This window comes from Gymnogyps californianus, chromosome 1 (assembly GCF_018139145.2).
Source record: "Gymnogyps californianus isolate 813 chromosome 1, ASM1813914v2, whole genome shotgun sequence".
NCBI lineage: Eukaryota > Metazoa > Chordata > Aves > Accipitriformes > Cathartidae > Gymnogyps > Gymnogyps californianus.
The window spans coordinates 188,833,084-188,857,767 of record NC_059471.1 but is presented as its reverse complement, the minus strand read 5'-3'; the positions used below and the strand labels follow the sequence as shown (position 1 = coordinate 188,857,767).

The following is a 24,684-nucleotide window of genomic DNA, read 5'->3' as shown; positions in this document are numbered from 1 at the left end:
CATAAGCCCTGACAAGGCAAAGTCCAAAGTTTCGCATCCAAAGACTTAAGCATACAAGTAGTCTCAACTTTAAGTATTTCAGTACTGGGCTGGATTGGGGCAAGAGCATATTGTAGTTTGGGGTTTTTGTTGGCATCTACCTTGCCAGTTCTGGTCCTTTGCTCTCATCCTCTCTAGGCAAGAGACTAGAAAGACAGCATGTTATACAAATGATCACTTAAGAGAAGTTCCAGTGAAAGCTTTTTATAAATGGTGCTATATCCTCTGGGGAGGTAGTTTGCCTAAAGATGTTCCTTTGAAGAGGAAACTTCATGAATGTTACAGTGTGAAGGACTCAAACATCTGAGCACTCAGTCACACTGTTGTGAAGAGTGCATGATCACAGGCCACATTCCTTCTGTTATGATAACGGACTCATTAATACTACTGAAATCAGAGTGTCTGCCTGAGAAGCAAGGTACTACCAGAGATAGCAATGTGGGTGTGAATTTGGATCTAAATAATACAAGATAGAGACTTCACAATAAGAATACGTATTTTATCAAGCTCTCCTAGGTGATGTCTCAAACACACAGTGTGTATCTTTAGTTGTAATTTCTTCTGATTTAAATAAGAGTTACATTTCCCTGCTGAGTGCTCACAGAAACTAGCTATTGCTGTAGGCAAAGGAAGCAAGTGAAACAGAGTCTGGCTTAAAAAAAAAACAACAAAACAAACAAAAAAATCATGCTGACAGATTACAACAAGAAGCTGCTTATACACTTTTGTCCTGGTTTCGGCTAGGACAGAGTTAATTTTCTTCCCAGTAGCTGGTATAATGCTGTGGTTTGGATTTAGTAGGAAAAGAATGTTGATAACACACTGATGTTTTTAGTTGTTGCTGAGTAGTGTTTATACTAAGTCAAGGATTTTTCAGCTTCTCGTGCCCAGCCAGCAAGAAGGCTGGAGAGGCACAAGAAGCTGGGAGGGGACACCACCAGGACAGCTGACCCAAACTGGCCAAAGAGCTATTCCATACCATATGACATCATGCCCAGTATATAAACTGGGGGGAGTTAACTGGGAGGGGGGATCACGGCTCGGGAACTAACTGGGCATCGGTCAACGAGTGGTGAGCAATTGCATTGTGCACCACTTGCTTTGTATAGTTTAATTCTTTTAGTATTGCTATTGTCATATTATTATTATCATTATCATTGTTTTTCATTCCTTTCTGTCCTATTAAACTGTCTTTATCTCAACTCACGAGTTTTTTTTCCTGATTCTCTCCCCCATCCCAGGGGTGGGGGGGCAGTGAGCGAGCGGCTGCGTGGTGCTTAGCTGCCGGCTGGGGTTAAACCACGACAACTTTACTGGCAATAAAACAAACCAGCACAGTATACTGAGACAAAGACCAGGACTGGTGACACTTGAGATGCACTACAGTCTCTAAAAACTTGCCAAGCACATTATTTGACAATTATATACACCATTAGGATAAGCTACTCTTGGAGTAAGAGAATTACATCTGTGTTACACAATTACATTGTGTTTACAGTTTCCTCAAAGATTGGCTGATGAGCTTTAGATCGTGCTTGTAGCTGCTAAATAGGAAAAATATTTACAAAGAATCATGGTATCAGAAACTTCATGTATCTCTAAAGACCTGCAATCTTAGCTGTGTATCAATAGCTTGTCTCCTAACTTCTATATTCAGCTTCTCTCCTTACTGATCACTGTATTCAGTTCTCCCACTTCAAACAGTACTCTCTTGCCTCTTGAGTACAGAAAAAAAATAATCTTCCAACTCTGTAATCATTATCATGTCCTCTCCAATGTTATTTCAAGAAGAGTGCCTTTTCTTTAATATTACCAGAGATGCCTGCTGGAGAAGCCCTTCAGGAAATAGCTTAGCTGTAATGTGCATGGGAATACAACAAAATTGTCAGGATAGGATGTCCAGTCTGGAGAATGCTCAACACTTTCGAAGTCAGTGGTCACACCATCCAACATACGTGTGTTTGCTGACTACTCTGTGCACTTTTCCCTCTCATCCAGTGAATGTGAAAATTCATACATAGTTCAGGAATGTCACAAACAGAGCCTCACTAGCTAGACAGACAGACTGGCATGTCAAAGACTAGTCACTAAGGAATGAAGGATGATGGCATTAGAGATCCACTCTGGGGACAGAGAAGAGAGGAAAGCAATGGGGCAGTGACCTACTATCTTCCAAGAGATGCTGCCTATCTGGAGATGAAAGTGAGAGCACTGCACTTCACCTGGTACAGGCTGATCACCCAAGTGGGCATTCCTGACTTTTTACTAGATACTCAGATAAGATGTTACCACAAAACGCTGTGAACAACAATGAAGGAGGAAAAGGAACGGGTAGCATTTTCCTTAATCTTTTTGGTTGAGTTCAAGGCACAGGCATAGATCAACATCTTCTGGAGGGGAATATATAGCTATGGAAACAGTGACAAAATAGGGAGCATTTAAGAGTATTGTCATATAGCTGGGGAAACAAAGGCTACCATTAGCCCCCCTGACAAAGAAGAGAAAGAGCATCTTAGGACATCAGCTTGTCCGCTAAGTGGGGAGACTTTAAACTAGGTTTGAAACGACAGCAACAAAAAACCCAGAGAGAAATAAGAGTTGTGACCGACTGGAAAAACAGGAAGTTGGGAAGAAAATGGTGGTGGTGAGGGGAAAGGATGTAAGAAGGAGAACAAGCTAGACAATCTGCTGAACCAGAGATCCTAGGCAGACTGAATGAGTACAAAGACCAAACTATAACTTAACTGGCATTATAATAAATTGGCAAAAGTCTCAGGATTGTAATACAAGTGTTATAAATTTACTGTGAAACCTCTGAGGTGCATTCTCCTGACTCTTATTTTGTATAGCAAGTTGCCTCTTAGGAATAGGGAAAATGTTTTTTTCTGTACCTTATCCTTGATTCCAGCCTAGTCTGCAGAGTTTGAGTTCAAAGTGAATAGTGGGAATGACTAACTGGGATGGCTATAAGGGTTGTTCCCCTTGTCTGTCCCACTTGCCCTTAGATTCTTCCTCTCATCCCTATCGCTCCTCTTCTTGAGTTGACTCAGCTACTGAAGCAATACAGGCTAGAACCTACACTTGAAGAGGCTGTAATCAATGACAGGTCAGATGACTCAGGCTTTGAAGGGTACTGTGACACTGATGTAGAAGACATTCTTACAGCTTGTTCAGGAAGCTGAGTCAATTAAAAAAGGGAGGAAGAGTTTCATGATATGTTGAAAACTAAGTAACTGTGCAAAGATGTATGAAAACAAAAAGAGGGTTGAAATTACAGCAGACAGGTACCACAAGCTGCCAAGCTGAAGCAGGAGAAAGGTGAAGTTTGTCTGAACTAAGACAACCAAAAGAAGATGGAGACAGGCTAACAGAGTAAAATGGAATAGCAAAAACAACCTCCCCCTGCCCCCAAATACATTAGAAATAAATGGCAAAGAAAAGCAGAGATCCTTTACTTAATGTAGGAAGAGACGAAATACAGACAAAAGAGGAATGCTTGCAATATTCAGGGCTTCAGTCTTTGCAAGAAAGGTTAATTATGTCACAACTGTTAATGGAATGCATTTAAAACAAAAGAAACAATGAACGGAGACCAGAAAAGGGTAAGAAAGGGTTAAAAGTTGGACATTATGCATATTCAAATCTGACAGAATTTATCCAAGAGTCATTACGGAATTAGATAAAATAATTTCTGACCATTAGTGTGACAAGTCTTCAAAAACCCATGGAGGATGGGGCAAGGTTCCAGAGTGCTTGAGAAAAGCAATTAAATACCGAACACAGGCAAAGAAGGACCTATAGAATTTCAGATGTAGGTATTAACATGCTGACATTATTAGCTATTCTGTAAGCACTTCTGATGTTGCATTACACTAAATCAGGCTAGCATGTCGATCCCTTCCCAGTGCATAGCTTCAACTTCTTGAACCTTGTCTCAGCTTAAGCTTGTGACAAACTGGGGATCATACAAACATCTACCGGCTCATCCTGGGAAGCCAGTATAGCTGAGTCCCTCTTCCAGTTTTGGTGAAGACTCCTCTTCAGGGTCTATTTACGGGGAGGAAGAGTAGCCTCTTCACCTAAAACTACCAGTCACGTGACAGGAGAATAGCTGTAAATATGACAGCAAGACAAGGTCAATGCTGTGGTAGGAAGTGTGTATGTTCAAAAAAATAGGTTTGGGGGTTTTAGCTTTTTTAGAGAAATCTTAAAGATAAGCCCAATTGGCTTATACTGACACTGCCCCTCCTAGTATCTCGAGTTTTGCAGGACTTCGTTGCCTGGTACTGCTTCACAACTATGAATTCTTTGTCAAGACTGTGTTTTTCCAAAAGACCGTATCTGTTTGGTATTACGTAGCCTTGTCAGCTATTTCAGCAAGCTGTGCTCTCTAACCTAGTTCAGGCTCATTCCTTGGCCTCTCTCAATACATCACAGTCACCATAATGTCTCTGCACGACATCCACCTTGGCTAGCTCCCCTGCTGCAATGCAGCCTGAAATAGTCCTAAACTTGAGTTTCAAAATTGCAAAATGAAATGCTTCAGCTAGCACATTTTAAAGACAACATTTGTCCTTGTTTGGGTTTGCTGTTGGAGACAGCAGTTAGGATTCAAAGGCTGCAGAAAAATCACCAAAAGTTGTATAGTTCTGGTCTTTATTCTGCACAACTCACATGAGCCCATTTGCCAGCTCACTCTTAATTGCTGGACTTGTCTGGAGGTAAAAGACTTTGCAAAGCAGAATAACTATTTAACTTGCAAGTCAACACTCAGATTGCAGCAAAAGGAAATGAAAAAATAAACAGACTTTATTGCTGTAACTAAAGCGGTGTCTCCATTAGCCCCAACTACAGCTGCAGCTTGATTTCACAAAATCCTTCTGTAAAAACTGAAGACACAATTCTGATATTTAAAACAGTGTTAATAGCAAAGGCTATTGCACACCATAATAAAATGCATACCTCTTTCTTTTCTAACGTAATTACTCTGTAAACAAAACCAGCACTTGCTTGGAGCTAAATCCTGCACTCTCTTCTGAATTTGAGGAAATGTCTATTTGCAGAGGAGATGAGACGGCTCACCTGCCAACAGACTCCGCACTCCCTTGACACTGGCAGCGGAGAGAAGGCCTAGTTGGAATAAGACTGCATAGCACAAAACACCACAGAACCAGAAAGAAATGCCCTTTAAAAAAAGAAAAAGTACAGTCCAACGTGTAGCAGCCAGGAGTTACTATTAATTATTACAATAGACAGTTCTATGAAAACATTAGGGGCATGCTCAATCATGACCCTCTTTCCTTCCTCAAAGCCATAAACAACATGACATATGCCTGGGAAACGAACATGATTACGACACTGCCTGCCCACATGCAATGTTCAAGATGTCTTTCATAACCTCAAAGGGATTATAGGAAACTGGAAAAGGTACAGAGAAGTGCAACAATGATGCACAGTGAAGAACCACCAAATAGACAGCATCCTCAACCTCAAATCACTGAAACATTGAGGTTGCAAAGGACCTCGAGACCAACTAGTCCAACCCCCATGCCCAAGCAGGGTCACCTACAGCTGGTTACCGAGGACTGTGTCTAATTGTGTTTTGAATATCTCCACAGATGAAGACTCTACAACCTCTCTGGGCAACTTGTTCTAGTGTTTGACCACCCTCACAGTAAAAAAGTGTTTTCTTGTTTTCAGAGGGAATTTCCTGATTTTTAATTCAAGCCCACTGCCTCTTGTCCTGTTGGTGGGCACTACCGAGAAGAATCTGACTCCCTCTTCTTCATTTCCATCAAGTATTTATACACATTGATAAGATACCCCCTGAGCCTTGTCTTCCAGGCTTAACAGTCCAAACTCTCTCAGCCTCTCCTTGTATGAAGGATGTTGCAGTCCCTTAATCATCTTTGTGACCCTGCGCTGGACTTGCTCAAGTAAGTCTGTATCTTTCTTGTACTGGGGAGCCCAGCACTGGACCCAGCACTCCAGATGTGGTCTCACTAGTGCTGAGTAGAGGGGAAGGATCACCTCCCTTGACCCGCTGGCAACACTCTTTCTAATACAGCCCAGGATGCTGTTTGCCTTCTTTGCCATGAGGGTGCACTTCAGCACATGACTAATGAAAGACATAATGTAAGGCAGATAAATCAGGAGACAAATCATGAATGGTTTGGATAAGATTAAGGACGAATTGTTCACTACCTCTTCTAATACAAAAACCAGCCAGGTGTGACGTGACAGGTTCAAAAGGACTAAATAGATGGTTCTCTCCCAGTGTGTAGTTAAGCTGTGCAACTCACTGCTGCAGGAAGCTGTGGATACTGGAAGTTTGTGTGGATTCAGAGTTGGAGGTTCATGAAAGAAAAATCTATTGTGTTAATAAACAGATACAATGTTGCTGAATTAGGAAATTCTTGAGCTGCCAATTGCTGGAGACTAGGAGAATATTTTGAGAAAGAATCACCACCAGATCAGAAGAGGGCAAATACCATAGACACTTTGCTGCTGGCAAGGATAAGATACTGATCTAGACAAACTTTTTTACTGATCCAGGATGGCTTCTCTTATGATGAATTGGAAGAGAAGCATGCTAGGCATGAGTGCATCAGCTGCTTTTTTCTGAGTCCATGCCAATCCAATGGACCTATATAGGAATGAAGATTTCAGCTGAGGCAACTCCAACTCCATGGGAAATCCTCAGTGGCAGAACTACCACAATTCTCCTTTGCAGGAGCTGGGATCCTATGGAGAGCTGTGGAAGACTTGTACATACTCCACAGATTCTGGGGATACGCTAGTCATGTGCCGCGAGCTGCAGAACATTACTTTAGCCAGCAAACTGAAACGGCACTCACAGGGTAGTTGAACCAAATGGATTTTGCCTGCCAATCCCAGTTTCCCTGGGGACTAGAATTTGGTTTTTGTAAGGATCTCCTTCATTCTGAATGCTTATGATTCAAGGTGTCTTTAGTCGCATGCTGTGTATGTATAGACTTGTAATAGAAACGTACCAGAAGAAACAGCATAACAAAAGGTTAAAAGGCCTGTGTTGACAATTCCCAGGACAAAGCTGCCAGCAGTAAACTGAGGAACACATTTATGTAAAGACCATAAGGCCTGCACTCTAACACCTTACAGTACAGATGACTTGCCAGCAGAAGACTCTGCATCCTAACATGAGGAGACTGGCAACAAGGCTGCTATGTATCACATAACATCCATTTTTAAATTAGTCCAACAGCAAAAACAGACTACAGATGTGTATTTCAAAGAAGAAAACAACAAAAAAACCCTGGTGGCCAGCAACCTAGACTAAGACTCATGGAAGCTGAAGTCAGCAAGAGCTTAACGTGAAGGACCACCCATTCAGAACTGACAACTCCTAAAAGATATGAAAGGTCTGTCCAAAGTACTAGGCTGCCACCACCAAGCAAGAAGAACCAGAGCAGTTCATGAGGACTCAACAGCTGGCATTTCTTGTCCTTTGCATCTCACGGAAATAATACTGGTCAGACTTCCTCCGCTCACGCACCGTGATGCTTGTGAGTATGCAAGTGTGAATTAATGAAATCTGGGTAAGAGAGTGTGAATGCACAAAAAACACTTGCTTGAGGATTTTGTAAATAAGTATCACCTTCCCTTTTCACAGTATCGCACACCGAGTTTTATTTTGCTAATTTCCCTACATGTATATTATCACACAAAAGATAATGTGACAATGCATTGCAGATTCTTGCAAGAAGAAAAATGTTCAGCGCACTCAGCCTTTTTCAGTGCTCTGGGCGTATTTTCCACTCGTGTGGAACATTGACATACCACCTGTAAATTTATTCCAAGGAAAAATCTATAAACAAGGAGTTTGTGTATGTTTGTGCAGCAGCTAGGGAAATAAGCTTAAAAAAAAATATAAAAAATCAGAATTTTGCAGTCTAGCAAAAAATGCTTTCACTTTAAAATGCCCACTAAATTACCATATATTACACTACGGAACTGTTTACCTCAAAAAATGAAACAACAGTAATTTCTTACCAGTCTCTTTTGCTGAAGCTGTTCTCGAAGTAATCTGTCTTCTGGTAAAACATCACACAGAAGAAAATAATTGTCCTGTTCTTCTGTTAAGAGATTAGGAAGTGTGGGTAAGGGATGGGAAGTTGCAGCTGTTTTGAATATTTCTGGCACATAATTTGCTAAACCTTTGGAATGTGTTAAGAATGTGAGAATGTATTTTTTAATCTACAAAAGTCAGTTATTTTAATTTCATAATTTAATGAAACATGCTTAAATATTTGTATATACATATTTATAAGACCTTTACATCATTTATATTGCAGTACAAAGACAAGAGTCTTGAACAGGTTTTCCCCACTACCAGCTTTATTCTTTTTTATGATGTTTCTTCTGGCAACATAAAGCAATTTTAATCATTTATATTGGTTACAGTATAAAGTCAGCATGAAAGAAACATGAAATCACCTTTAATTTTACCTTGCAAGTGGGATTTTCAGTTATTTCCCTAAGTAATTGTCAGTTTTCAGCAGGTATCATCATTTGGTATACCCTCTCCTTACCCTGACCATTCACATTACCTTTTACCCTCAGATCTCGTTCCATCTGCAGATATGCACCACAACTGTTCAATAACACACATTGAGACTTGCCTAATTTACAATTCTACTTATATGTTTTACTCACATTATATGTTTACTAACCTTTTTACTATTTATGTTCATATCCAATTTAATAATAAAACAAATCTTATTCAAATTAATTACCTTAAAATTACTCAGCATGTAAGAAAATATAAAAACACTTACAAAAATATTATGCATTTGAAAGTTACTCATTTATTAATCAAAGGGTTATGTAGTTGGTGAACTGAAGTGACCATTATTAAGTCTTTTACAATTTTAAACTTGCTAGATTTCAGCCTTTCCCATCTTTTCATACAGAAGCTTGTGTGAAGTAAGACAAACCTCCTGATTTCTGAGCTATCAAATTTGAAGGAGCTAGCCATTAAAATTAACAATTTTTTAAACAAACAAATAACAAAGTATTCTCATTGTCCTCTGGAAGGGCTATTGATGGTTTATAATTCTGGCAAGCTCTAGCATTCAGGTGCTTGATCTGCAATTTTCAAACTGAGTGGTAAGTGTTAAAATTTCAGAAGCAAAAACATGCATACGTAAGAGAAACACAATTATGGTCTTTGGAGTGATTTTCATGTTTCCTAGGACTATTTTTCTTAAAATTAGTTTGAATAATTAAACCAATTTATTTTCATCCACTTTGTACTCAGTTTTCACCTTCCACCCATCTCTAACACTGGCTGCACGCATTTCTTCCTCTCTTCTAAGCTCTCCATGCAGAAGTAAAGATGCAGGAAAGCCCTAATGTTCTCTTATCTGCTTTTAGGTAAACTATATTCTTCTGTTAGAAAAGGGGAAGCCAAAGAAATGCGTCAGCTACTTCTGAGAAAAACACTTCCTTCACACAGTCATCACTGTCCTTATGATGGAATGTCCCACTGTGCCAACGCAGCAGAACTGTGAAGTATGGTCCTTGGTCTTGTGTCGGAGCCCAGAAAATGGCAGTCTTTGTACCCCTACTGTGAAGATATCGTCTCCTAATACTCTTGGGGCAGGAAGCACTGTGGCAGGGGAAAGGAAAGGCAATTGTGGCCCTGATGTCCAGGAAGAGTTAGTAGCATCACTGGGGGTGGTGGACAGGGTGAAGTCGGAAAATACAGCTCACTGAGAATGTTTCTCCACATTTCTGGAAGGACTGTCACCAATTATTTATGCAGTGGGTACCAAAGCTTCCCCAGCCATGATGTAAGCAGCACTGCTTCTAGGCCTTGATTTGCAACTGGCCCCGATTCGGCAGCGCATTTAAGCATGTATGAGCTCGTCCTCACTCAGCACGGTGCAGAAGCATGTGTTGCAATCCTTGGAAAAGGCAAGTTTAAATATGTGGTTAAGAGTTAAATATTACTTCTGTGGTTTTCTGACCTAGTGTCAGATTACTTCACACTTGGCTGATCAAAGCAGCAGTATATGCCAGAAATGATCACATGATCTGGCCAACAGAGAGTAAGCAAGCAGCATGCTTACCTAATGGAGCTTCCGAATTTGTTCTTATCACACTACAAAAGTCTGTGATGGGCTGTTCTGCAAACCTCTTCTTCCAGTACAAGATGTATCTTTGAAAATAAGGGGGAGATGATTAGTGAAAAAGGAAACACCAAAAAAAGTTTAATAAACAGTTGATCGGCTCTCGTTTTTTCCATCCTCTAAATTCTTGAGTGTTTTGTGTTTTTTTTTTTAATTCCTGTCTCTTTTTTTTCTTCCTTTAATTTAGTTTTCAAATTCATTAAATTCATTCAGCTTCATTAAAACTGGGTTTAACTATCCTGTCGAAGCGAAGACCTCAGTAAGACAGATTTGCATTAAGCTTTACATAAACACTGTGACCTATTCACATCTTCAGACAGAAGTGCCACTCAGATGCATCTTTACTGAAAAGATATACTACAGAGTACTCTCAAATTCCCCAAATATTGTGCTCTGTGTTCTGCAAGATGCAGGCAGGAATCTGAAACTCGGTAAAAACACCAACTTGTCAAAAGGGAGGTTTTGGCAGGTCTCCTGTGGAGTTACAGTGAAAGCTGTAGCTTGGCAGACAACTAGAAAGACAGAAAAATGAAATCCCCAAACACCTGGAGGTGGGATAGCAGACAGAATAAGGAAAGCCCTAAACACATCTTGAAGGTTTAACCCATCAACTACAGTTGTTTAAAAGCATTCTTGTACTGTCATTGTTTGTATTACAGCAGCATCAACAGACCCCAGCTGAGATTAGGTTCCCACTGAACTAGAAGCTACTGTCTAACCAAGAAATCATCACCTTCAATTATATGACAAAGGGAACCAAGCAATCCTTGTGCTAATTATTCAGAATCTTACCATAGAAAAAAACAATCTAAAAATGCTTAAGTGCGTGGTTATATTTATACTTATGACTCACGTGCACAACATAGAACACGGGAGAGTCGGTAAGGTAAAGGCTAACTATTCAATGACAGCTTCCTATTGACATGCCATCAAATTAGGAAAAGAATCATAAAAAAATCAGATATCATTGTTACGAGGACATTTCTAAATAGTTGTAGCTTTTAATACTTGTGCAATCTAAAAGTTTACTTGCCACAGCTATCACATCCCATGGTGGTTCACATTACCTCTATTTACCATCTGACTTACTATATGAGGACTTCAACTGCAGCAGCCAAAGAATCAGCCCATATTTGTTTCTGCTAACTCTGACATGGAGGGGATTAATCTTCGGTACAGCAGACAGCTAAGCACAGTGAAGCCAGCATGCATGGCTGAAGCTCATTCAGAGGCATCTTCAGATGTCAGTAAGTGAGAGGTGAGTGTTTTGTTGTCCCCCTGCCTACTCCACTATTTATAATGCACAATGAAAGAGTCTTGCTGCTACATAGAACAGCAAGTCTTCCAGAATAAGTAATTCTTGAGCTTTTAGGACATAAATGTGCAAATGAAGGGATTTCAAGATGTCATTTAGCCTGTCCCCTGTACTGAAATAAATGAACACCGTTCAGACAAACTCACCTAACCATAACCGTCTGTGCCATGAAGCTTACTGTTACGGGATTTCATATCATAAGACTTAACCCAAATAATCAGTGATCAAATACAGTCAATGTCTTGTCATACTTCCAGGGAGAGAGAATGAGTGATCAGTATCCGTGAGTGATCATGTCCGGTCATGCAGTGGAAGCTTATTCCCCTTATCCCTTCCTCTTGCCCTAATGCCAACTTATCTTTATTCTTCCAAGTTAAAAAAAAAAAAAAAAAAAAAGTTGTCCGTTAGGATTGCTCTTCTCTGGATTCTCTACTTCTTCTAGTTCTGTCAAAAAATGTATTCCTAAGACTGACTGTAACTCATTGCTAAGGATAAAAAAAATACTATGTTTTCATAGTTGTTTCCCTGTATTTTCCACACTTCAGTTTAACACCTCAGATTATACTTCCTTTTTTTGTGCATAGTATTAGACTGTTTTACTGATATTCAGTACAGCAAATAAGAGAAGGCACACTTCAGAGTAACAACTCCATCATTTCACATCCTGGGGCCACTTTCTATAAGATTTGGCTACCTTCCAATTGCATTAGCAGCAAAAAGAATCTAAATGGGCATTTTCTTGAAAAGGTGATTTTAAAATACATTTCTATTAACGCAGAATAATCCCCTAAGCACACTTAAACTGGTGGTCCATGACTGAGCAGCTCCGATCCCTTTATTTATCTGAAGAAACTATCATTATCTCCAAAGAAGATTGCATTCTTGTTCTGCCTGCTTTCAGCATAAAACCAAACAAAAAACAAGTATCAGTTTTCAATTTTAAGCAACGTTAAGCTCGTACATCTGAATAAGGATTTATATGGCTTACATTTCTCTTCCTAAATTTCATCTTAATATTTCATTTTTTTTGCATCTTGATAGACAAAAGTTATTGGCTTTGGATGAGTAACTAATCACAGAAGACCTACCAGAAAGCTCCTTTTAGTTGATAAATTATCCAGCTAACATTTAAACACTGCAACAGAACTATCTACAAACTGGCAGGTACCATCTAGCCTACTGCCTGGCCCATACATTGCTGTGTGTGAAAGCAAAATGCCAAGCAAGTGCCTAGTCTCTGAAGTTACAAGCCAGCTGGGGCCATGCCAGCTACTGGAGAAAGTTAAGACAGAGAAAGCCAAACGTGACCCTGCTGAGATGATCAATGACACAGCTGTAGAAGGAGTCACAGTTGTACGTAGATCACAGTAATGTAAAGTATAGTTAAGGATTAAATGTGATTTCTATGGGGAAATACTGGCATCCTTAAAATAGGGCAAATGAATTTCATCCCACAACGTGAGAGATCCTGTACCGAGCAGCTTCTGCATACAATACACAGCTTTAGGATATTGTACAGTGGTAGAAATAGTATGTACAAATAAAACCCAAAATTAGGAGAGTTGATTGTCTAGAATGTGCTTTATGAAATAAACAGCTTCCTAGTTTGTATGCAACTTGTTGATTAGTGAAGTCCCTAGGATATGTCAAAGAATGTCTAAACCAGGAATTGGCCTGTATTCTAATATCGAGTCCCCTGGTCCCAGCAACATCGAGGAGCTGCGGAGTGGGAGGGGAACAGGAAAACAACCTTACAATCCAGCAACAAAAAGCTCATCAAAAAAGTAATAAAAATCCTCCCACAACACCCCACTGCTTTTTAAAGTATTTTAAAAAGATGATCTCTAGTCTTCTGAAGCTTTCTATAATACCTGCACACATACACACTCATTTTAAACAATATAATCCTTACCTTCTAAAATCTGCAACCAGTTTCACATCTGCTATGACAAGCTTGTGTTCAATAATCATGTGCTTCAGGAGCTGGTTTTGTTCTGCTAAGAGATAGCATTCTTTGCAGAAAATACATGGCACATAGGGAGAACTTTCTACAGCAGCAACACCACCTGGACTTTCTGGCAGAGACAGAGGCTCCAAAATACACTCTGTATCTAAAATAAATAAAAAGAATAATTAATTTTGACTATGTGGATAAATCTATGTCACTTGGAGTACTTTTAGGCAGTACATGTAAAACCTGTTTTGTTGGGTCCCAGTTTTGTTGCATGGATCACTCCAGCAACAAGGTGCTTGGAAGCAAGTTGACTGTGAGTTGACTTGCACCGTCCAAGAAGGACGGTGGGAGGTTAGCACAGGACAGTTCTCGAGTATCTGCTCCAACTGAAACTCCCAGCTGACACCAAGTCAAACAGACACAAGTGCTCTGCTTATTACTAAAGGAAGTTTTATGATGAGAAACCAACTTTTCTTCCTCTCACTACCTAGTCTACCTGTTGATATGAATGAAGCTACTCTCTTTGCCACATTCCTCATACTATCAGGAAGGCTTTAGACAGTAGAGCACAAACTGCTTTGTACGTTGATTTCTCCTAATTGTACTTTTATTTATTGCACAATGCTTCTATCATTTTCTGATTGACTCTTGAAGGTCTGTATGCATTTGTCTTGCCTTTTTTTTCCCCATTAGCATCTATCTCACTGTTCTGTGACAAAGGAAAAGACTATTCTTGATAAAGATTACTGCCACATGGAAGCTTATGTCCAGTGAAACACTTCCTAACCGTACAGATGTTGAGGAGGGGCCAGCCATGCCCCACGTGGAAAGGTCAATGGCCTGTGTTTGTACTACATTGCACCAGTCAGACATAGGTTGCTCAAACGACAGCACACAGAGGTGAGTCACCGGCTTATGATCTCCAGGTTCGCTGTTGTTTTTAGTTCAACAAGTGGGTGGACTGCACAGCACTGCAGTAGTATTGCAAACAAGCAGACTGACCCAGGGTATATGTGTGTGTCCCTGCCATTTAAACAATAGCAGTGTAAATTCATAAGCTCTTCCACTGGTATAAATTAGTGTAATTCATTAAGAAACACTGTGTGACCAACAGATTTCAGCAGCTGGCCCCATTAGCCTAACCAAATTCCAGTTGTCCAGAAATAAACCATGATGTTCATTTTCCAAACAAATCATATCTCAGTCTTTGGTAAGGGTTTATCTTGGAAGCAAATGCCAATTTCAATATGTATCTTTGATTTTAGCTGCATGAATTTTGGATAGCAAAAGGAGAGTAAAAACAAACAGAAAAAGGTCCCCAATACTTCCCACACTCTGAGGACGAAAACTGGAAAGAAAACATCATGGGTCTTCTTGACTCTTGCGATATGAAGTTAACTTGTGTAGAAAGAGAATAAACTCTATGTCTCTGGATTTCTGCGGTGACATGAACACCTCTGTAGAAAAATGAAATTTCACAGAATCACAGAATGGTTGAGGTTGGAAGGGACCTCTGGAGGTCATCCGGTCCAATCCCCCTGCTCAAGTAGGGCCACCTAGAGCCGATTGCCCAGGACCATGTCCAGATGGCTTCTGAGTATCTCCAAGGATGGAGACTCCACAACCTCCCTGGGCAACCTGTGCCAGCGCTCAGTCACCCTCACAGTGAAAAAGCATTTCCTGATGCTCAGAGGGAACCTCCTGGGTTTCAGTTTCTGAAGATACCTAAAGAATTAAGAAAAAGGCCTTCTCCCAAGTCTATTATTGTGTCACGGAGGAATTTTAAAACGTGTACGGTTAAAGGAAGTTTAATGAACAACACCTACCAGATAGAAGAATCAATGTATGACAACTTTCACCCTACAAAATTCATGTATATGTATTATACATTGGCAAGTACACTAAATCTGATAATCTGGTAACTTGTCCACATGGAAAATTTGAAAAATAATTTTAAAAATCATAGCCATTTAGCTTTTTTCCCTAGGAAAATAAGCTCATGGAGCAGTGCTTCTCCCGCCCCTCCACCAAGACTTTGAAATAACCAAAGAAGGGCTGGAGTTTCAGAGATGGACCTGGGAAGCTCCTAAAAGTTCTGTGACAAAATTTCCATTCAGGTAAAGGAAGAGGCACGGAGAAGGGAACAAGACTCTGCCAGCCATCACACACGCGGTTCAGCAGTGGCTGGCCAGCCAGTGTGGACATGTAGCGCTCCAGAGCAGCAACAGCATGTGCCAATGGCTGCCTGATGAGGGTGCTCCAGGGGACTGAGGGTAAGCTGGAACTACTGGGAGCCACAGGTGGGACAGGTTACAAAACCATAGGAAATACAGCTGCATCAGTTCCATGCTGCTCCTGGAACAACATATCTGCCCTGCACAACTGTTGAGGCTTCTACTTAGGACTTTTGAAAAATAAAACTTCCTGGAAAGGCAGTGACTTGGCTGAAGACTGATGGTCGGGTTACAATGAATTCAGTTTATCCCATAAAACTAAGCAGCGCGGAGAGATGGCAGCACACAGAGCATGGCATTACCTAGAGCAATACAACTGCTGTTGACAATCTAACATTTTTCCTCTCGTAATTTTACCTGCACTTCAGTCCATTCCCTTCCCCCAGACATTTCTTTATTAAACTGGCATTGTATAAATTGTTCCATTTTTTCCCACTTTAAGAACAGCAGCTGCTACACTAAATGCTAGACCAATCCTCATGAAAGGGTCAGCTCTTCCAAGCAAAAGTGATGTTACCTGCAAGAGTCTAGGTTTGTGCATTCTTACAGTCAGTATTAGTTTGTAGCCTGAAGAATCATTAAAACATGTTACTGAGAAAAGTAGAGCAACTTAATTTCCTTTGCAATTGCTGACTCTCACTGATGCCAAGAGAACTAAGATGATACTCTGTCAGCCAGTTCAGCTGTGCCCAGTAAGCAGCTACACTGCTTTCTGTTCATTTTTGGTTTAGGTCTCTTGTAACGACCTATTTAAACATTTAGAAGTCCAAATAAACAAGTGCCTATCCGCCTCAACAAACCAAATTTCAAAAGACAGGCGTGTATAGCAGGAACTGCTACTCAACATAGACAAGGAGCCAATACAGTTATTTGCATGAGTACTCAGGAATAGCAATTGTTTGGGCTGGAAGAACAGCGCTGTTAATCTTTAATTGTAGTGGCGAGTTACTGAAAGGAATAAACTGGGGTGAAGATTTTTTTTGCTGCCCAAAGAGAGTAGCTAATACTAAAAGAGAATAACTTAGACTACTGGATCAGTGGGGCAACTGCAGAAGCTTATGCAATTTATTTCAAAAGCACTTAAAGGAGGAGGTGAGGGAAAAAACGAATCCATGAAAATATGTTTGTACTCATCTGCTGCAAAAAACACTGAACAAGAGAATAAATGCACAGAGCTGAACAAAGATGCACAGCCTTTACCGTAGCACTTAATGGACTAACACATAACACAAACATCAAAATGGTACAAATAAAGCTAAGCATATTATTGAAATCTCTGCAAAAGCAGCTAATTTTGATTCTATATTTGGAGCAGAGTGGCCACAGGTACTGGAGAAAAGCTGTTAACTAAAGCACAGCTAAGGGCTATCAGGGAAATAAAAACACTCAGATCGAGTTCTCGGACTCCACCAGGACTCCCACATGCGGAGACACTTGAAAATGAGGGAAAAGTAGCAAGTTTTTATCTTAAAATCTACTGCCACAAGAATGACTTCACAGGGTCAGATTAAACATCCCTCTAGTGCAAGTGCCCTGGCTGACAATGGCAAGAAGCAAATACCTAGGGAAGTGTATAAAAATACGGCAAACAAACAGTAATCATACAAATAGCATAGTCTTCCAGAAAACTGAGGGGGGAGAGTTTAAGTCACAGGCTATATGAGTACCTCAGTTTAACAGCATTTTATGGCTTTTTTTTTTTCTCTATGGATTTGTTTCTGCACTGTTTGAAAATGTTGGTCTTTCAACACCTACGAAAACCTGCAGCAACATTTCACTTTCTCCTAATGGTCCTTCATTCCTTGTTGTCCTTTTTCAACTCTTGGCTAGTTCTACTCTACCCTTCTTCATGTGCTGGGGTGAGGTGCGGCTTGAAAATGCCCAAGAGTGGAAGAAAAAGGATTTTTAAATCAGCACAGTTTTTCCTCAATCTCTTCTCTACTTCTTTTTTATTCCTAGCACTTTGCATGCTTTTAAGATCATTGAATTAACCACTAAATTATCTTCAGTGATTTCAGAGTCTCAGAGAAGTTGTGAACCAGGTGTTAATGTACAAGACTGGACATATTCTCTGTGTTCACTCCCATGTGTGTTACTCTGCATTTGTTAACACTGAATAGCACTTTTTTTGTCCAGTTCTCTCAAATACCATGAGATTCTTCTGCAATGGTTCAGTTGGCCCTCCTGCTTACCACTTGGGAAAAAAAATGTGTATTAACAGCAAAATTTATGACCTAACCTCCTTCCTATTTGTGTCTGTGGTGAACAGCACAGGGCCTAGCTCCCTATGAGAACAGAGCCCTATAAAATCCATCAAGTTTCTGCCAAATCATCCTGTCACCACTGAGTTTTCCTCCTCTGCCTCATGGAAAAACAGCACGACTGTTATGCAAACAGATATCCCAAAGGCTTCACAGAAAGCCCACCGAACTCAGGAACTAAAAAAATCCCTCTCTCATTCACAGAATTGACAGTTGACACCATGTTGTTCAACCTTATAAAATAAGACAGATAAAATTGTGGTCTTTTACAGCTAATTCAGAGCTAAAAAATGTAGATTAGTAGAAGGAAGAGGCTAGAGAAATATAATCTTTGAAAACAAAGACTAAGAAGTATACCCAGTTCTTCAGGGGAAAATCAAATGAATACTTTGAAGACATTTGACAATGAGATGGTATAGAAAATTATTTGGATTACACAAATTACTTTCAAAACTAGAATAAGCACTATTTTTTGTTATAAGCACCCATAGGATACCTAGTGCAATGGAATCCTGATCCCTGCACAGGAACTCTATACATTGTTACAACAGTGATAAAAGAAAATGAAAAAAAAGGCTGCCTGTTATGGAAATTATATGGCTTTATTTTATTTTAAGTGTTGTTATAATACAGACTAGTTAATCTTCACAGCTAATGAAGCAACAGGCTCAAAATGCATTCATTTTCCTTACTGGGATATTTTTAGTTTCAAATACAATTATTCTCAACTCAAAACTAATGTTAGTTTGCACATTAAGTAAATGTTACACCCACACAGTTATAATAGAAACTATAGCAGTACAGGCAATGTACTGTACCTGCACAATCACACATGCAATTATCACAAAGCAATATGCCGTGTAATTTTATGGCCAATACAATAGATGTGAGTATCAGAAAGAAAAGGAAGGAAAGATTCGGCATTTGAAGGTGAGTTGTGAAAGGCAAAGTTCTCAGAGATGGTTTAGCCAGTGTAACAGCTTGCTGTCACTGAGAAGTGAAGGGATGTCTTGTTATCCTTTCTTTCTCCACCCCATCCTACCACTCCTAACCATCTACTGTTGCCCTTCTGCTTGTGCTGGCTTCTAGGCTTGCCAAATCCTTTGATGACTCAATTCAACTCTTCAACCAGACAGAACTACCCACTTCTTTCTTTTTGCTCAGTAATGTTGAAAATGCTTACAGAAGAGTCCAAGTGCCAGAGCAAACTAAGGAGCGCATGGTGAGAAGCAGCAAGATGAAACAGGACCTTCCTCTTCTCATCTCAGCTTCCTCCTCTCTTCTCAGCTTAACAGCCTCAGCTGTTCCATGTAATTTTACCATAAGCATGCCTTATAAAGTGTGCAAGGTTCCTTCAAAAGCATTACACACAAAGGAAAAGAAAACACTAAGATTTTATCACTGTGCTTCCTAACAAGGACATCCAGCACTGGCTTCAGTTTGCAAAACCTACTGTTGTCAGCGTAGGCATACGTAACGCACTAAATGCGGTAAGAGCTGTTGTGCTCAGTTCTTCTTGGCTGCACATTTAACTATGTGCTCAGACTAGATCTGGGGACAAGTTGAACACTGCTGCATAAATTACATCCTCTAACTGGAAAGTGGAGGTACTGGGGTTCAGATCAACGAAATAACTTCACTGTTACAACTCCTAGCTCACATGGCTTGGCCCTGGGGTGTAATCTGCAGCCGTGACTTGAGCACCAGAGCTCAGGGAGAGGCAGACCCCTCCAGCAGGCAACCAGCAACATGAAAGAGGAACTCCTTGAATTAGTCTGCAGGGAATGCTGAGGAAAGGGGCACCCATATCCTTTTTGAAGCTTTGCCACCAGATAAAAAGGAATGAGAGTCACAAAACCAGAAGGAAAGGAGATAATATAAGTCCAAAGACAAGGGTTTTTAATAGGGAAGAAGAAATCTAACTCATTTTCAAAAGGTTAAGTGTTTTATTATCAGATGAAGAATACTCTGAAAATTCAAGACTGCATGTAGTCTGAGAAATGAAATGATGAAAGAGGAATTAGTACAAATTAACTTAAGACACAGTTACAGGTTTCATGTCATTTTTTGCAGTTTATGGCAAAACAACAAGGCTTTAGGTCGAAGAGTATATTATGTAAATATAGACATGCAGAGTATATATTTATAAGACCACTGTTGGTAACACAAGGATAATGAAACAAAGTAAGAACATCTGCTGGAATGTTAAGTGTCTTTCTAATTAAATCCAGTAGTTGAATGAATCAATTCATTACCAACAAGTCTGGTTTATTATCTCATTAATACAGCTGGTTAATATTATGAGATTAGCATAAGAACTTGAAAGGATCCTAAACCAAAAATGAACGCAACAAAGATATACAGGCAAATAAAGGAGTCCAAACAATGAGTAAAAGACTGAGGTTTTTAGACATGTAAAGAACAAAGGGGAGAAAGAAAGACAGCAAAACAAAAGACACCTAGCAAACCTGGCACTCCACACTAACAGCATAACAGATGCCGACTGGAAAACAGAAAGGCTGAGCACCCTCCCCCAAGCTCACACTGATTACATGGCAAAACCATTTAGTTATCAAAATGACCAAACCCCCAGATATGGTACATTAGGGAACCAAGCTGGACTCCTATAGGTAATTTTGCACAAAACAGTGCTGCATTTAAAACTCTTCGGGAAATGAGTAGTTTTAAAGCTTTGTCTAGTATTCAAGTTTTTTTGAGCTATAATGAAAAAGAGTATCGAGAAGCACTGGCTTGACACTTGAAATACACATGACAGCTTCCCTGTTTTGCAGCCTTGGCACTGCAGCATCTATTTGTTGGCACAGCAGCATTCCCTAATTTGTGGTCATATTCTTGGAAGAGATTTTATACTGATTACAGGATTTTTCCTTTGTTTTCTAGAGTATAAAAGATGGATGACTAATGACTTGCCAAATAAACAGTATTCAAAAACAAAACTCAGAATAATGGAAATAAAACACCCTGTCATCATCCTCGCCAATACTACATGCAAATATGTTCCTTAATGAAAGAAGAATCAACGTACATAACCATTTCCTACCTCTATATATTGAAGCGCTCAGGTACTTCTATTAAGTTGAATTGAGTCTGAGTTCATGAGGAATTATTTAGCTATTACTTCTGCTTGTTAACACATTATGAATGATACTTAGTTAAAAAGTCCATGTGCTCTAGGAGACAACACATCCTGTAGCTTCCCCCATGATCAGTCAGTCTCAACCCTGCCTGGTTTCTCATTGAATGCAAATGAGCACTTCAAAAGAGTACTTAATCCTACAGCTAAACCTTGTCAGTTTTACAGAAACCGTACATATTCTGTAGCATCCACTGTCTGGGAATATGAGAATTTTACTCCAGTCAAATGACAGCTTTAAGAAAAGCTGTGAGTTACCAAATCCTAATATCTCAGGACAGAGTTTCTATAGAGCAGGTGTCTGCTGGGAGCTGGAACTAACAGAAATACAACTGTGCTTAATAGCCATATTTAACAGGGCTGCTCTGTCGGGGAGCTTAGGATGTTGCAGTTTCATTAGCATTAACAAGCGTTGCTATGGGTACCGGAGCACAGGCATCAGAATACAAGTGAATAGAAGGAGTGGGAAAGTGATTAATAAAAATGTGAAGTGTTGGAATTTTAATAAAACAAAACCAATGTGCTTGCCAATAAGATCATGTTTAAATAATAGACTACATTATTGCCCAGTTCACCAGCAGATATATGCCACTGCTTGTCATCTTTCCACTTGAGCCGAGACAAATCCCTACATCAATAAAGACCAGAGCAAACCCACTGTTCTCACCTTGAGAGGAACACACATGCACACACACACACTAATGAAAGTGACCCTAATAAGTATTCATAACAATATTTAACTGATGATGTTAATATGCAATTTATAAATATTTAACACACTACAGAGAGGTTCTGTGTAAGCTCAGAGACACATAATACCTCATTCCTGGGTAAATGGCATGGACTTACATTAGCGTAACTAAATGTAGGGTTTGATATCTTGGTCACAAACATGAAATGATATTTATCTGCTTCAGAATGAAATTTTGAATAATTTTATTACACTCTTTAGAGCTACTCTGATTTCTTACGACTGTTGTTAAGCAAAATTAGTACCATTTCTGTTTACAGAACACCTAAAGGGTGAAATGGTAGTATTGAAGGAGCATCTGTGTCATACTCAAGATACAAAGCCAATTCCTACTCTTAGCCAAACTAGGAAAACATGTCTTACACTAATTACTAAACGGATGTATGTTTACCCATTTTTTACCCACCTTCCCTGTCCAAAAGTTGGAATTAAAAATGCACAGCAACAGTAATTCCCACAAGTGACAACCCATGTCATGATTAATAGCAGAACTTCTGCTTTGCTGTTTCATTAAACAGTGAAGGCTGTAGTTTGGACTCTACTTACAGCAGGTATTTCCTTGATTTTAGAAACATCTTCAAAATATCTCCCAAGTCCTAACACATCCACTCTCATCCACTTTTGCCAGTGAATAAATTCTTACCGATTCCTTTGGAGGTGCCTTAGGATTTACTCGTGTTGCTTCCCTCAGCTATGGGTGCTGCTCTGGGCTCGCAGGACAGATCATGCCTATTCCATATGAGCTGCACTGTGACTGGTACGCAGTTTTTCATTACTCCCATGGCCAAAACACGTTCTCAAGTTTCAGCAGGCCGGTCTTCCACACCTGTGGCTATAGCTTCCTTTCTAACCGCACTCTGCCCTGCTCCTCCAGGATGCCCTTACCAGAGCCTTCCTCCTCTGAACACCTTCAGCACTCAAATCTCCTCATGGGTGTGACAGGAATCAGGAAAGCAAGTTCAGTTTAATTACTTTATGCAATTTTCCATAAAACTTAATTCTCATTTCCTTCTACCCCTCCTTCCGTTCCCTGCCCACTACCCAAAACCCCGCAGTACAGAGGTGGCACGCATATGAGTTACACCACCAGCCATCAGTCTTCCTTCGTGCCCCAGCTCTCTCCTTCCAAGAACACTTGTTTACCTTTACCTTTGTCATACGATCTCCCCAAAGATTTTCCTTTCCTGAGTTTTGGCTTTGGATGCAGTTTTCCCTGCAATCGCCGTGGTTAGTTCTACAAACATTTATTTGTGCAAACATTTTACTTACACAAACAATCTTACTCAGTTCAGCAGGCTATTTGACTTGTTAATCACCGCAGTGTATTTGCAAGATGAGAACTGTAGATCATAAATACATGGAGGCTGTCTTAAAGAACATCTATAAAGAACTACATCTGTCTACACTTTTTTTTTTTTTAATAGAAAAGCAATAAAGCAAATCAAGATGACTCTGAAGTGGTACTCAATACTCAGTGGTCTTCCTTGACATTTTCTCTGTACTTAAATGTTTAATTTTAAAAATTGATATTTATGAATCACTTAGGCTTGTATGAATTATTATACCAATCTCCAGAATAATAGGACACTTCAACAAAAAAGATATTTTTGAAGTAAACAATACTGACCTTTTCTTGTTTACTGTCATCACATGACATGGTAGCCATGGAGAGCTGAGATCCATGTTATGTACTTGTGCTGGTTTTGGCTGGGATAGAGTTAATTTTCTTCATAGTAGCTAGTATGGGGCTATGGTTTGGATTTGTGCTGAAAACAGCGTTGATTACACAGGGATGTTTTCGTCATTGCTGAGCAGTGCTTACACAGAGCCAAGGCCTTTTCTGCTTCTCACACCACCCCACCAGCGAGTAGGCTGGGGGTGCACAAGAAGCTGGGAGGGGACACAGCTGGGACAGCTGACCCCAGCTGACCAAAGGGATATTCCATACCATATGACTTCATGCTCACCATATAAAGCTGGGGGAAGAAGGAAGGGGAGGACGTTCAGAGTGATGGCATTTGTCTTCCCGAGTAACCATTATGCATGATGGAGCCCTGTGTTCCTGGAGATGGCTGAACTCCTGCCTGCCCATGGGAAGTGGTGAATGAATTCTTTGTTTTGCTTTGCTTGTACACGCAGCTTTTGCTTTACCTATGAAACTGTCTTTATCTCAACCCATGAGTTTTCTCACTTTTACTCTTCTGATTCTCTTCCCCCATCCCGCCACAGAGAGGGAGTGAGCGAGCGGCTGTGTGGTGCTTAGTTGCTGGCTGGACTTAAACCACAACAGTACTAAAATCAGGGATTAAGAAGCAATGATTACCCTATTATCTGGAAAGATTAACAAGGTAATTATGTAGCCTGAAACTCAGAATGTTTAGTTACAAAGAAGGGGAAGAAAATATCCAACACAAGAATTTGAAATGGAAGGACAAAAGCGATCATTTAGGTTCTTCTTTTGTACTTATCACCCAAATCTAATTAATAAAAATAAGTAGCTTTTTTCTGTTTAACTTGCTATTGAATATAAAGGCGTATCAAAGGCATCATAATAAAGCATAAACAATGCTGTTTTAAAGTTGAGGTATAAAGACTAAATTTCTGCTATTTTCATATGAAAACTAACTATTTAAAAAAAAAAAAAAAAGAGTAGAATTTTGTGCCAAGCTGATCAAGACTGTCATTTTAAAACTTTTAAAAATACGCACTGGAAGGTGTCACAAGTAAAGATGTGTATGCAAATTTAGTACTTATGTATGTTACCACTGACACTGTTCTGCTGACTCCTCTGCAACCATTAGCAA

General features: G+C 39.9%; 1 protein-coding gene across 2 annotated transcripts in view; it reads right to left on the bottom strand.

Moving 5' to 3' along the window:
- ZNF277 (zinc finger protein 277) overlaps positions 1 to 24,684 on the bottom strand; it is a 57,751-nt gene that overhangs the window by 21,029 nt on the left and 12,038 nt on the right. For both annotated transcript variants that reach the window (XM_050900000.1, XM_050899991.1), the window contains exons 2-4: positions 13,439 to 13,637; positions 10,152 to 10,240; positions 8,071 to 8,153 (exon numbers count right to left, since the gene is read on the bottom strand). In XM_050900000.1, coding sequence (XP_050755957.1) covers positions 8,071 to 8,153; positions 10,152 to 10,240; positions 13,439 to 13,637 — 371 coding nt within the window. The remainder of the gene's footprint in view (positions 1 to 8,070; positions 8,154 to 10,151; positions 10,241 to 13,438; positions 13,638 to 24,684) is intronic.